We start from the raw sequence: 14,609 nt of genomic DNA, 5'->3' as shown, positions 1-14,609 counted from the left end.
TGTATTTTTATTGAAAAAGTTATTTAAATATTATATTTATTGTCTTATTGACTTATTCAATGCCTATAAATTTAAATAAGCAACAAGGAGTAATTTTTAAAACATAGATTCAAGTTAGTGACTACGGGCCACAAGTCGTATAAGTAAAGTCAATAACAGTTTAGTATGTGTGAGTTGGCCAAATAATAAAGAAGTAAATGACTAAGGTCAAAAGTCTCATGTTCGAGTCCTCTATAGCGTTAGCCCTTAAAATTTAAATTCATTTACCAATAAAAAAACAAAAAAAGTCTAAGATATTGATACGTGTCTGCGAGCATATTTGTTTGTGTCCATTTATGAAAGGAATAATTTATTGATGAATAATCAAACTAATTACACACATAACCAAAATCAACCGTATGTAAGTGGATATACGCTTTTGTTTCTGGCTGTCTAAATTACATTAACAAATGAAATAGTTTTTCTGTCAATTACCAGCAACATAAGGTGTTATCATTATTATCAGAGATCTTCATTCAATTATCTAGAAAAAGTTGTGTCCTAAACCCGACATAGTTATCCACTTATCCTTTAATTTTAAAATTCTATTCTTTTCTGGACTCTACTCATCTAGGAGCCATTTAATTGCCACCACAAGATTTACTTATAAGTTATGTGACTATCACTTCGAAATATCACAGCCAGACCCAGATTTATTTATGAATACTAGTAAGGGTGCTTAAACGGTTCTCGGTTAATTGGAATCAGAACCGGAACCAGCCGGTTAATTAAGGAGTCGGAATCGAAACTGGAACCAGCCGGTTAATTGAGGAATCGGAATCGGAAATCCAGTTCCGATTCCAACTTTTTATATAAAATCGGTTCCGGTTCGGATTCAGAACCGACCGGTTCCCAACCGGGAACCAGATTATAATTCAATTTAATTTTTTTATAATTTAATATACTAATAAATCTAATTTAATTGAATTAATTTTGAATTGAAGTAAAATTATTTGAAACATTAGGTGATTTTTTTAGATTTAAACAATGTTAGATGCAAGCTCTGTCTTCTGAAGTATTTAAAATGTTTAAACAGTAATACTTTGAATCTACAATTATTTTCTCCAATCAATTTTTTATAAACTAACTACCATGAGTAGAACATTATAAGTTTATTTTTAATTTCCAAAAGAACTTATACAAATACAATATCATTTTATATGATAGAAATTTAACTTTATAACAAATTTATGTAACAATTTATTTAATATACGATTTTAATCTGTTTGTGAATAATTTATTAACTGTTCCGTTACAAACCAAAAGGTCATAACAAGATCAATTAGTGTTGGATATTCCAATGAATATTTGTTTAGCCAAACAAGAAAAAATGAAATTCAATTTTTAAAACTCATTTTTTAAAAAACTGCTAAAGTTTAGAACTCTTATTTTTGCATTAAAAATTTGCTAACATAAACTAGTCTGACCTACTATTATTGTATTGTTGGTTTGTATTTTTTTTTGTATTTATTTTAATTTTTAGATATTATTTGTTATATTTCTTGATGTTAGATTATTATTTTTTTAGTATTGAACTATTTAAAATTATAAATAAATTCGGATTAAATTACACATCTCCGGTTTGAAACTGAAATCGACCGGTTCTTAACCGGCCGGTTCCAAACCAGAATGGATCAGTTCCGATTCCGATTCTAGGATTTATGAAAATTTAAAACCAGTTAACCGATCAACCAGTCCAGTTAGAACCGGAACCGGCCGAATAAACAGGCCTAACTACTTTTCATGACTGATTTCTTTTTTAAATGGAATTTTATATAAATATTAAAACGTGGTATTAAGTAATTGTTTATCCATAAAAAATTGAACCGTTGAGCAAAATAAAATTCGAACCTAAACAGTATATGTTACTAGCTTTCTACATACTTCTAGAGGGAAGAAAAGCACCCATCCATGAGAACAATAATCCCCTTCTTTACTGATTTTTTCCAATATCAAAAAGTTCTCAAATTTAAGGATCAAACAATAATTAGCATACATAAACATGAGAGGCACCTGGCTCTGCAGAAATTTATGGTAATAATATGCAAATGTAGTTTCTCGCCATTTTAGTAGTAAGTATACAAGCAAATAATGCCACACTCATTTAGTAACAAAAAACTACCCTTTTTCTGTACAAATTGTAAAAATTAGGAGTTGCATTTGAACCTGCTGTAAAAATCTTCCTACACCTTCTTCCTGATCAACTCCATCAAAAAACTAACCTTTTTCGTCGCCCCGAAAACATACAAAGATATTCTCATGCCCTGGGGTTTCTGGCCCCATCGTTCGAGCTTCCAGAGTTCCGGAAAAGCAAGGGACAAAACAAATTGTATTCTTCTTGTATAACTATACGATGATGATGATGAGGCTCGATGGCTCCCTACATGTTCGAGTTGGAGGAATTGTTGAGAGGGAAACAGGTCTCTTCAGTGCTCCACAAAAAGTTAGCGTATCTAGAGGCGAAGTAGGAGTTATGGGGCTCGAGCGCCATAGCTTGTAGGTAGGTCTCCTCGGCCGCCAAATAGTCCTTCCTCACTGTCCATAGGAAGTTGGCGTATTCACTGAAGGATTCTCCATCCGGTGGTGTTACTTGTACTGCCCGCCTGAAGCATTCCTCGGACCTGTTCAACATGACGTGAGAACTAGCAACAACAAAATAAAGCCGTAGAGATTAGGTTTATGAGGTGATAACTTTGGATGAGAGATTAGATTGGAAACCCGGTATCTAAAGGATGAGTACATGATTAAACAAGGCTTGAAATAATTGAGACAGCTATAGAAAACAGATTGAGACAGTCAATGTGGTGTGATATCATGAGAAATAAAACAGAAGCAAAAGATCACCTCTGATAGTCGCGTGCCACAAGATGCAGAAATCGTGCATAGTTGCATAGCAAGAGTGCATTATTAGGTTCGAAAGATAATTTAATCTGGTACAAGAGGTCTGCCCTGAGAAAATCATCATAGCTATCGTTCTCGATCTCCACAGCCACGGGTGAAACAAAATGTTTCATGGTGTCATGATCCACGTCCACGCTTTCCCTCGTCTTCTTAGCCTCTTCAACCATCGAGTCCCACAACAACATCTCTGCCATGCTCCCAAACTCATCAGTTGGATAAATGCTCGGACTCCCCAAACCACCCTCGGTCTTCTCCTCCTCCATAGACAACGACGAGCTAATCACTTGATTCTGCTGCCCTTGCCTATGCTGGAGAGGCTCCACCAGCAACGGGGCCTCCCCCCCTATCGCGGTGTTGTGGGAAGTCGAATGTACACTGAAATTAGCCAAGAGCACCATCACGTGCAGCATCAAAGCCGGTGTCCTCGAGAACACCTGCTGGAACAGCCACACAAATGAGAAATGCAACTCCTTCTGCACCTTAGACGTGATCACATCTAAATCCTCATCACACATAGCTTCCCTCATGTGCAAGGCACAGCTTTGCAGCTCAACGATGATGAACACCATCGAGGCAAAGGCCGCCTTCACTGAGCAAGAGCCACCCGCCTCTGCCTCCTCGGAGCCACCAGTAAAGCCCTCCTCCAGCTGCAGCTTCTTCTTGATCATCCTAAGAGAGAGGGGAATGTCCAAACTATTTGCCTTCTGTTCAACCATTGCCCAAGCAGCCGTTTTCTTATCCGGCCACTCTGGGAACTCCGGTCTGATCCCTAGCATCATTGGCTCCAAGAAATCAAAATGTGATTCCAAGAACGAGTCTTGATCCCTCCCACCTAGCCTACTGGTGTTGTTAACGCTATTGTTTAAAATTGCACAGTGCTGCTTCTTCCGCCTACACCCTTCGTCATCTCTAGGGCTATTCGACATCTTGGCCGATGCATCAACGTGAAACGAGGGCTTATCATTAAGATTCAAGCTGCAGGAGCGCCTAATGCTGTCACCCCTCGAAATCTTGCTGAAAGACCTCGATTTCAAGAGGGTTTTAGAGGCGAAAACGAGGGGTAAAGGGCCATCGATATCAGAGGTTCGAAAACGGGAGGAGGAAGCAGGTTTGAGTAACATAATTTTTGCTAGTCCCACAAGGAACAAAGGTGAGAAGAGTTAACAAAGCAGATTGCAAAAGTAAGGCAAAAGGCTGAGCACAAAGACAAGAATTGGGGCCAACAATTGGAGGAAGAGAAACAGTCAAAATCAGACAACATAAAGCCCGTGAAAATAGGGGCTTTTCGATCCCATGGAGGATATGAAAACAAGCAAAAAAGAGAGATCTTGAATTCACAACCTGTGACATAGATATGCAAACAAAACTAATTAATTAATTAATTAATTTGGTATTAATCAAGCTATAAAATATCAAGAATCAAGATGCATAAAGATCCTTCCTGTTTAAAATTTCTACACCACAATCGCAATGCAATGAAACCAATGCCCAATAAAGCAATTGGCTTAATAAGAATGAATTCACAAACCTCAAACTTTACAAACTACAACTTCGTTATATATGAATGAATTCAAATTATATACAACTAAAAGAGAAGGGATTAAAAAAGATTGGATTTTGCGAAAAGGGAACTCACGGGATTCGGATAAACTGCGCTGAAGCGTGGAAATTTGAGTAGAAAAGAGTAGGATGAAAAAAGCTTATCGTGGAGATATATAAAAAGAAATTGGGGGAATATGAGAAATAGAGGAAAAGGGAGATGAAAAGGGAAGAATTGGATGAGGGATACAAGGATAGGAAGATAGGAGAAGACGATATTTAGTAAGCACCAAAAAATCTAGAGTTGCGCTTTTATGATTAGTAGTGGGGCAGCTTCATAAATGGCGGTTTGCAACTGGAATGTCGGTTAAATTTTAATTTTTTGCTTTCCTCTTGATTTTTATTGAGATAAATATCGTTAATCGATTTGCATTTGCAGTGGCCGAGCACGGCGTGCTCGAGGTGTCTAAGGGGACTATACACGTTTACAGTACACCTGTCGACTAGAAAAATATAATTATATTACTTAATCTTTTTTTTCTATGTCTAACTATTAGATTTAATTATATTACTTAATTTGTCCCACGTTAAAAGTCACTTTGACTTTTTTTTACTCTTTATATTATTTTTTCTCTTACTTTATCATTTCTCGACTTTAACTATTTATTTAGAAAAGTTAGCTGAACTCCTAATGACGGACGGATGAAGTATTGAATTTGAATTATATATATTTATTTTCAAATTGTCATTATCTATTTTATGAATGTATCCTACTATTTATGAATTGGTGGAGTATATGTAATATTTCTTGATATAATTTCTATGTTTGAACGCGTCATTTAAGTTTTTGAACTCTCATGCATTATTTCTAGATTTTGTAATTTAATACTCCTTCCGATCCCTTAAATTTTGTCGCTTCTATTTCTATTCGTCTCACAAAATTTGTCACATTTTATTTTTTTATTGGTTTTGATAGTGAATATATATTTCACTAACTCATTTTAACTCACATTTTATTATAAAACTATTATATAAAAGTAGGACCCACTCTCTATTAACTTATTCAACTCACTTTCCATTACATTTCTTAAAATCTATGTCTGATCAAAGTGTGACAAATTTAAGGAACGGAGTGAGAGTATATTTGAAATTCCAAGGGGTGTAAATGGATCTAAACATAATTTCTCTGACAAAAATAATGAAACCTTCAAAAATCTTAAGGCTATAGGCAAAAGAGAGTAATGAGGTTCGTCTGGAATGTTAATACTCCCTCCTCCTCCATTAAGAGTCCTATTTCACTGTTTTACCATAAATGGTAAGTAGGTCTCACATTCCACCAATTATTGCACTTACATTCTAGTATAAAACTACTACATATAAAAGCATCTTCAAGAGGAGAGGCAAATAGAGAGATAAAGTCATATAACTATCATATTTATCTTTTTTTTTCATGAATAGATGATATACCTTTTTCATTTACATTTCCTTCTTGGAGATGTTCAGTTATTTAACTCACTTTTCTTTATATTTCTTAAAACTCATGCCTAAACCAAATAGGTCTCCTAGTATTCAGGTGGAGCTGAGATATTTAACTACCATAACTGCAAAACATGCATGAAGGCGGGATATTACGTAAGAACACGTAACAAATATCAAAATAAACTAAACAAGATCACAAATTATTATTCCCATAGTTATCTAACCTTCCAAATGAAGGATTTCTTAGGAACACAAATTCGATAAATTTCCAAAAATAATTTAGATTAGATAGTATCAATTTAATCAATGTCGAAAAAAGAAAATAGGCAGGCAGAGCATATGCTGGCACCACCCGCAATAGTAGTTAACCTGCTGTAATAGAATTTGAATTTAATACATACCTATATCTATAAATAGCATAACTTTCGAGTTTCGACCATATTTTCCTAAACTCCCTCTCTTTTTTTTCCGCAAAGTTACAAGAGTGATTGCAATGCAAATGCAAATGCAAGCTCAGAGGCAGTCTCCGCTGCTGTGGAGGGTATCTACGGCGTCAGCCGCTGCCGTTTCTCGAAGAATCACGTTCCGCCTCCGTACATTCCAATGCTCTTCTTTCAGATTCTACAAGATTAAGCGCTGTTTGCTTATTAATTTTTTAATTTTTGTGAATTGTAGAGGTGGATGAGAAGAGATTTATTGAAGCATCTAAAACCGGAAACATAATTCCGCTGTACAAATGCATATTCTCGGATCATTTGACGCCGGTTATGGCTTACCGGTGCTTGGTGCATGAAGACGATAAAGAGACTCCCAGCTTCCTATATGAATCTGTAGAGCCCGGTTTTCGTGCATCAAGTGTCGTAAGAAGCAGAGTTATTTTCATGTGATTATTGTTTGCTCCTATATGGATTTATTTATATTATATACATGCCTGTGAGTGAATGACTTGTAGTAGTTACGATTGGAGTAAGCGCTATTACCATTTATAGGGTCGTTACAGTGTCGTTGGCGCACAACCGGCCGTTGAAGTTCTTGCTAAAGAGAATCAGGTGACTATTCTGGATCATGGCTCTGGTAAGATAGTTGAGAAGTTTGTCGAGGATCCAATGACAATTCCGCGAAGCATTTCAGAATTCTTGAGACCACAACTAGTCGAGGACCTTCCAGACGCATTTTGTGGTGAGGACTGATCTCGTTCGAGCCATTGATCTCGTCCTCCATTGTATTTTAAGCTATACTCAATTTTTGATCATCTTCAACAGGTGGATGGGTCGGATTTTTCTCGTACGATACAATTCGCTATACAGAGAAGACAAAGCTGCCGTTCTCTGGCGCTCCAGAAGATGACAGAAATCTGCCTGACATTCATCTTGGACTATATGAAGACGTAATCGTTTTTGATCACGTGGACAAGGTACAACGCGTTGATTACATGTTTTTCGCCCTATTTTCACGTGCTTTGTTTTCTTGTTATTTCGTATTGGGATCATCAATGGAAAATGTCTGCGATATTCATTCTTCTCAGATAGCGTATATAATCCATTGGGTGCGATTAGATCAATATTCGTCTGCTAAAAAAGCCTATGAAGACGGAACGAAACGCTTGGAAACCTTGGTTTCAAAACTGCAAGACATTGATCTGTGAGTTTTGTAGTACATTTCATGCTGAGAATGTGAAATATTGTCATTTTGTATGCTAATTAATGTTGATTTGTAGCCCACGGCTAGCTCCGGCTCATGTTGATTTCCGCACTCCTGATTTCGGACTTTCTCGATACAAGAGAAACACGACAAGTGAGGAATACACTGAGGCTGTGTTACAGGCTAAAGAGCATATTTTGGGTGGAGATATCTTTCAAATCGTTTTAAGCCAACGATTTGAAAGAAGGACGTTTGCTGATCCATTCCAAATATACAGAACTCTGAGAGTTGTGAATCCAAGTCCATACATGACTTACTTGCAGGTTGCTTCATCTTTCGGCCTAGTCTTTGATGAGTCAGGACACTATTCTCATTTTTGCTTCATTTCAGGCTCGAGGGTGTGTCCTCGTCGCTTCAAGCCCAGAAATTCTTGTTCGTGTAAATAAGGTATACTTATACTTCTCTAATCAGACCATGTGCTTATTTTAAATGGTTTATTTAAATTGACAGAAAAAGGTTGTTAATCGACCCTTGGCTGGGACATGTAAACGAGGGACGACAGGCAATGAAGATGAAATGTTAAGGACGATGCTGCTGCAGGATGAAAAGCAATGTGCAGAACATATTATGCTGGTTGATCTTGGCAGGAATGATGTTGGAAAGGTTTGTTCCATGTTAATTGTCATAAGAATATGAGCCTTTAGACATAGTAAGTACTTACTAATTAAATATATGGCCTTACTAATTTAAATTGTTTGTATATATATTTTGTGTCTCAGGTTTCAAAACCTGGTTCAGTTAAAGTGGAAAAGCTCATGACTGTTGAACGATTTTCTCATGTGATGCACATAAGCTCTACAGTAAGAACATGCTTTAAATTGGCAATTGTATTTATTTTAAAATTATTTAAGAAACACCATTGTTATGTATTATAGGTAACAGGGGAGTTACTTGATCATATGACGGCTTGGGATGCACTGCGTGCTGCACTTCCTGCCGGAACAGTTAGTGGAGCACCAAAGGTAACGACGAAACTTTAGCTTGATTATGCATCGATTTAACATTAAAGGTATATCTTCAAGGTGAGGGCTATGGAGTTGATTGACGAATTAGAACCAACAAGAAGGGGGCCATACAGCGGTGGCTTCGGAGGGATTTCGTTTCAAGGCGACATGGACATGGCATTGTCGCTTAGGACGATCGTCTTCCCCACTGGAGTCCGTTACGACACTATGCATCCGTACAAGGGTGGAAACAGGCATCAAGAATGGATAGCGCACATCCAATCAGGTGCCGGAATTGTGGCAGATAGCCAACCAGATGACGAGCAACTTGAGTGTGAACGCAAAGCTGCCGGTCTTGCCAAGGCCATCGATCTGGCAGAGTCAGCATTCATCAACAATGCATCCCTATGACAAGAGACGACCGATGGTTCGCCTTTGCCCGGTTACCTCAATAGGGAGTTAATTGCTCTTAACGGAACTATATGTGGTTGTCTGAAATGAAATCTAACTTTGCCTAGTTAGAATAATGTGTGTTATGCTTACTTACCTTCAAATAACAATATGTAATAGGCCATGTGCTAAAAATGGATCTTTGCCTATTGTACAATTCAATAATGTTCTCCCGGACTGAACCGCCAGAGTGGTTCGGTCGTGAGCCGCATTTTGGGAAGGCCACGAGCTAGCCAACCGGCAAGAGTGAATTCTTTTATCCCTGTTCCCGCAGGTAGATGCTCAACACGTACTCCTATGGCCCTATCGACTAATAAAGTGACGCTTGTTGTGCATGTGCTTGAGACACCCATCTGATTTGTTTCATCAAATATTATTTGAATTGGAAAATTCACTTTTTACTTTCTACTTTCCTACTTTAATCACATTTGAATTTTACGACCGGGTTACTCCCACAGAACTCGGATGGTAGTGTTGCCACACCATGCTAGGTGAACTTGGTAAGAAAGGCCATAGGAGCCCTACGTGAAAAACGTCGTGAATCTGGCTGCCTATTGGTAGCTCTAGGCAGTACGCAACCAGCCCTATGCGCTCTAGTACACAAAAAGGGCCATAAAAATGCATAGATAATTTGGCTGAGAGTGGTCTAGCCACCGAGTGGAGATGTTTCTTTAGCTTTAAGAGGATCACGGCTCCGGCTTCAAATTCGATGCTCCTCCAATGCTTGTTTGCTGTGTTCCTCATCATTTGTTGGGCCATCTCTAGATTCTGTTTCAACACTGTGAGCACCTACGCTCTCTCTTTAATTAGCTCGGTCACTGACATTGTGGTTTTGGCTGTCGTTGAGCTCGGGAAAAATGAACGGGGCTCTCTCCCATATCGAGCTCAAAACGGATACGTCCCCAAACCCTCGTGATGATTATAGTTGAGGAATAATTCCGCCCAAGGCAGAAATTTGGACCATTGTCTTGGTTTCTTGAATGTGAAGGCCATCTAATAATACTTACGTCCCGTATTTCTCACCTTCGTCTGACTAACGGGCTAAGGGTGATAAACAATTGAAATATGTAGGGTAGTCTCAACAACTCCTTTCCAAAGTCCCCCCAAAAAATTAGGTCTATGTCAAATACTAACGTGTCTGGAAAGTCGTGGTGCGTGACCACTATGTGCACAATAATTTCACCTGCATGTTTGGATCAAACTCTCTCCGTCTAAATCATGGTCCAATTCACAATTCAACTTATTTGAAAACTTGGCACAAACTAAATACTCTCTCCGGCCCATAAAACTATGAACATTTGGGATGACATAAGAATTAATGCACAATTGATGAATAAAAGAGATAGAAAGAAAAAAAAGATATTGGTCCCTAAAACCATGAACTTTGATCAAATTTTAGTATTTCCCGTAAACTTTAAAATTGGTCTAAAATATCACAAACTTTACATTTTGTTTGTTATTCCCATGGCAGCCCAAATAAGATATCTTTGACAAAAATCTTATTATACGTGGGCAACCATAAAATATTTATGATATTTTGATTACTTTTTAAATTTGCGACAAGTAGGAGAAAGAACTACGTATAAAATCACATTGATTTAGTAGTCCCAAGTAGGATAAAAAATGCACGGAAGTTGGTTGAAATGGTGATTGACCTGTTATGGGAAATAACAAACAAAATGTAAAGATTGTGAAATTTGAAACCAATTTTAAAGTTAGTGATAAATACCAAAATTTGACCAAAGTTAGAGACCAATATCTCAAGAAAAAATAATTATAAATATTATTAGTGGAAAATGGAGCCCACCTTATTAAATAGAAAGAAATTAACAAAAATAAAAGAGAATACATTTATAATATATCCCAAATTGAAAAATGTCCTTATATTTTTGGAACAAAAGAATACTCCCTCCGTCCCCGATTAAGAGTCACATTTTTCCATTTCGGTCCGTCCCCAATTAAGAGTCACACTTCATTTTTACCATAAATGGTAAGTAGGTCCTATATTCCACTAACTCACTTCACTCACATTTTATTATAAAACTAATATAAAAAAGTGGGTCACACATTCCACTAACTTTTCCAACCAACTTTTCTTTACATTTCTTAAAATCCGTGTCCGGTCAAAGTGTGACTTTTAATCGGGAACGGAGGGAGTAGAATATTTGGTCCAAACCACCCACCAACCCACTTCATGTACTTTAATTAACCCAACAAAATAAAATAAAAAGAAAACGAGATATTAATCTCTCAATTCCCGTCATCTCCTCACTCTCTCTCTATCCCAAACTCAAAATTAGGACTTCCTCCTCAAGCACACCTCTGCGGCGCACACCTCTCCACTCTAGCTCGCGGTCAGCCCTGGGAATCCGTGCAGTCGCCGCCAGTACCTCTGTTCCCATCTCTATCTCGGACGTCTCGATTCGGCAGCCCGAACTTCGATTAAAGGGTGCGTTCTTTGTTCAGGTTATTTCCTTTACTTGTTGTTTGATTAGCAATTGGGATTATATTATGTATACATCATGTAATGGTATGGAAAGAAGAAAGAAAATTAGGGGTGATTCTTTTTTGTGTTCTAGGATGACAGTGCCTACCTCGACCTGGGTTAAAGAGATGAACAAGTCGGATTCTTTGATGAGATTATTGGTAAGCTTGCTATATTAAACTATAAACTTTCATGTGTTATACATTGTTACATATTGAAATTTATATTGTTTTTTTTTGCTTTTTTTTTTAAAAATCTAGGTTGAGACCCTCCAAAGGATTTGGCATTTGACTGATGAACAAGACCCAAGAATGCGACAGATTAGAGAAATGGCTAGTAGGGCCCTTCAGTCTGTGAACCAAGCTGATGTCCTGGAGTACTTGACTTCCCAACGCCAAGACGTGGTCATGCCTAATCAACCGACAGAGATTCTACCACGTCTTGGACAAAGTGGTGTTCAAACGGTTACACACGGTTACACACGGTTACACACGACAGTTTAGGATGTCGCAGCCGCATCCCCCGAGCTAATGAATCTAGAGTATGACCCACCTTAGTGGTCTTTCAATCAAAGCCAGGAGTCTGAAGAAGAAGAAAATGACGATGAAGAAGAAAATGATGATGATGAAGAAGAAAATGGTGAAGATGTTTAAGAAGAAGAGGTTGATCGGGTCTTCGAACTAAGTACTCAGTGTTCACAATGCAAATCAAATAAAGCAAATAGAGTTCACGCACTTGATCAGGCTAGACAGTCAATGGATCAAGCTGGCTACTATCTGGCCGTTGGTATGCAAACAAAGAGACTTAGGACCGGTATGCAAACGAAGAGACTTAGGACCTTCAAGACCTTAACCCACAATACTAAAGGGAAGTGAGGGTCGAATCCCTCAGGGACAGAGGTGAGTTGAGTTGGGTTTGAGACATTGGGAGGTTTTAAGCTGCAGCCACGATTTCCAGTGGGTTAAGTTGGGATTAAAAGCTAAACTGATCAACTTACTAACTGAACAGATCAACTAAACTAGGATGGGAAAAGTACTCTGCAAAAGGTTAAATTGGGACAACTGACACTACTACACACTTCTAAAAAGCTGTAAATAACGAAAAGGTGACATAGACTGCCATTCTAACAAACTACAAAAAGAAACTATAACAGATCTAGACAGAACAACAAACATGAAAATGGAAATCAGACAAATCAAGCACAGATCCATGTAAATCGGACGGAAGAAAAACAGATCTAAAGTATCTATTCTAATTTCATGCAAGTTGACAAACTAAAACGTAAATCTACCTACGAGCAACCGAAATTAGAACCACTAGCAGGCATAAGAACATAATCTAACTCAGAGATCAACAAATCCACACCAATATGAGTCGCAAACTCCATCTAAACTCAGATCTAAGCTTGAACAATTAAATTATGCAAATCTAACTTTAAATCAGAACAGAACTAAAACTAAACGAAAACAAATAAATCAGTGAACATCTGATCTAAAATAGCTTGCATTAAAAACTCCATTTCATAAACTTTTTCAATAAAAACGACTAAAACAAAATCCAAAACAAGATGTAAAGATCAATCGGCAAAAGGGAAATAACTAGAGTAGCAACTGAGAGAAAAACATCAAAGCAACTAAGCGTAGGGAAAGATAAGCTAAAATAGAGTAGAAATTGTTTTGATCCCTCGGGGTGTAAGGAAAACACAAACTACGAAGACTTCTAGGCAGATCCAGGTCCCTTCTTCCTTGATGAGGAAGAAAAGATGTAATTAGAGGTGGAACGACGACTTCGGCGGCTGCTAACTCCTTTGCTCCATGCTACGAGTGTAAAGTGTGAAATTGAAGTGACTGAATACGATGATGGCCGAACCCCCTTTTGTGTGCACTCTCTCCACTGTTTATAGGATGACATTGGGCCCGAATCCCTAGGGTAAGCTCATCCTGTCTTCACATTAATGCCCTTGAGATGAAGTCTTTTCTTCTGTCTCCTATGAGTCATCACTTCTGATGGTAAACTCCACTTGATCAACTTGCTGGCCCGGCAGGCTCCATTGCTTGCTCGCAACTGATCAACTTGTCTTTGGTTCTGGCCATTTTTCTCTTCTTTTCTGAGTTGATCAAGTAGTTCCTGCACTCTGCCGCTTCAGTGTTTTTTAGCCCCTGCACACTCAAATTTACCACTTTTTCGCACATTATCATCCCTGTTAGTGTAATAAACCCCTATAAAACCATACTTGTGACGAGCCCTATCAAATACAAATTCTAAATAACTTAACAGAAAGAGAACTAGTACTACTCTTATTATGTATACTTTAAAAAAAGTACTCCATTTCCTCCATCTCACTCTAAGAGAAGCATTTTCCATTCGCCGTTAGATTTTATATATTATTCTCTCTGTTCCACAAGAGTATGCGCTCTTTTCTTTTTATCCAGTCCTACAAAAGTATGCACTTTCTAATTTTGAAAACTCTTCGCTAACGAGGTGAGACTCATTCTCCACTAAGAATACTTTAATTACTTTACTAATTGTCGAATAAAATCCGTGCTCAACCAAAAGTGCATACTCTTGTGGGACGGAGGAAGTATTAATTTGTGATCTGAGTGGAGAAAAAATAAAATAAGAGGGTTAGAAAAAAAAAGTGATTGAAGTATTATTAGTGAGAATGAGTTCTACCTCATTGGAGATTTTTCCCTTAAATTAGAAAGATCATAATTCTAAGGGACAAACTAAAATGAAAATAGTTTATATTTTTACAGGACGAATTGAGTATTAGTTTTATAATAATTGTGATTTGATTGAGTTAGTTGAATATAATTTCAGTTATCAAAAATAGTAAAAGTGAAATAAGACAATTAATGAAGATCGACCAAAATTTGATAAAATGAGACAATGAAAAGGGACCGGATGAAGTGCTCCCTCCGTTCGCCATTAGGAATCCCACTTTACTATTTTGGTCCGTCCGCCATTAGGAGTCTTGGTTCACTTTAATATAAAGAGTAGGTACATCTCACTTTCCACTAACTCATTTCACTCACATTCTACTATAACACTAATATATAAAAATGAGTTTC

At 37.5% G+C, this 14,609-nt stretch overlaps 2 protein-coding genes across 2 annotated transcripts; one reads left to right on the top strand and one right to left on the bottom strand.

The window, feature by feature from the left end:
* Positions 1 to 2,057: 2,057 nt before the first annotated feature.
* LOC125223152 lies at positions 2,058 to 4,770 on the bottom strand. The gene is made up of 3 exons (XM_048126159.1): positions 4,577 to 4,770; positions 2,884 to 4,281; positions 2,058 to 2,660 (listed from the first exon to the last, which is right to left on the bottom strand). Exons 2-3 carry the CDS (start codon positions 4,059 to 4,061, stop codon positions 2,420 to 2,422), a joined length of 1,419 nt encoding a protein of 472 aa, XP_047982116.1. The 5' UTR covers positions 4,062 to 4,281; positions 4,577 to 4,770; the 3' UTR covers positions 2,058 to 2,419.
* A 1,681-nt stretch (positions 4,771 to 6,451) lies between these two features.
* Positions 6,452 to 9,278, top strand: LOC125221170 (anthranilate synthase alpha subunit 1, chloroplastic-like). The gene is made up of 11 exons (XM_048123294.1): positions 6,452 to 6,551; positions 6,634 to 6,818; positions 6,948 to 7,137; positions 7,221 to 7,372; positions 7,484 to 7,599; positions 7,676 to 7,922; positions 7,990 to 8,046; positions 8,110 to 8,262; positions 8,379 to 8,459; positions 8,535 to 8,621; positions 8,682 to 9,278. Exons 1-11 carry the CDS (start codon positions 6,452 to 6,454, stop codon positions 9,012 to 9,014), a joined length of 1,701 nt encoding a protein of 566 aa, XP_047979251.1. The 3' UTR covers positions 9,015 to 9,278.
* The last annotated feature ends 5,331 nt before the right edge of the window (positions 9,279 to 14,609 follow it).

This window comes from Salvia hispanica, chromosome 4, assembly GCF_023119035.1.
Source record: "Salvia hispanica cultivar TCC Black 2014 chromosome 4, UniMelb_Shisp_WGS_1.0, whole genome shotgun sequence".
NCBI classification, from domain to species: domain Eukaryota; kingdom Viridiplantae; phylum Streptophyta; class Magnoliopsida; order Lamiales; family Lamiaceae; genus Salvia; species Salvia hispanica.
This window is presented reverse-complemented; position numbering and strand designations above follow the sequence as displayed.

Excerpts from the sequence above, each read along its gene's own strand:
- LOC125223152 (XM_048126159.1), bottom strand. The coding sequence starts at position 4,061 with ATGTTACTCAAACCTGCTTCCTCCTCCCGTTTTCGAACCTCTGATATC. Across the intron at positions 2,661-2,883 it reads GTGGCACGCGACTATCAGAG|GTCCGAGGAATGCTTCAGGC; the intron begins GTGATCTTTTGC and ends CATGTTGAACAG.
- LOC125221170 (XM_048123294.1), top strand. The coding sequence starts at position 6,452 with ATGCAAATGCAAATGCAAGCTCAGAGGCAGTCTCCGCTGCTGTGGAGG. Across the intron at positions 6,819-6,947 it reads GTTTTCGTGCATCAAGTGTC|GGTCGTTACAGTGTCGTTGG; the intron begins GTAAGAAGCAGA and ends TACCATTTATAG. Across the intron at positions 8,047-8,109 it reads TTCTTGTTCGTGTAAATAAG|AAAAAGGTTGTTAATCGACC; the intron begins GTATACTTATAC and ends TTAAATTGACAG.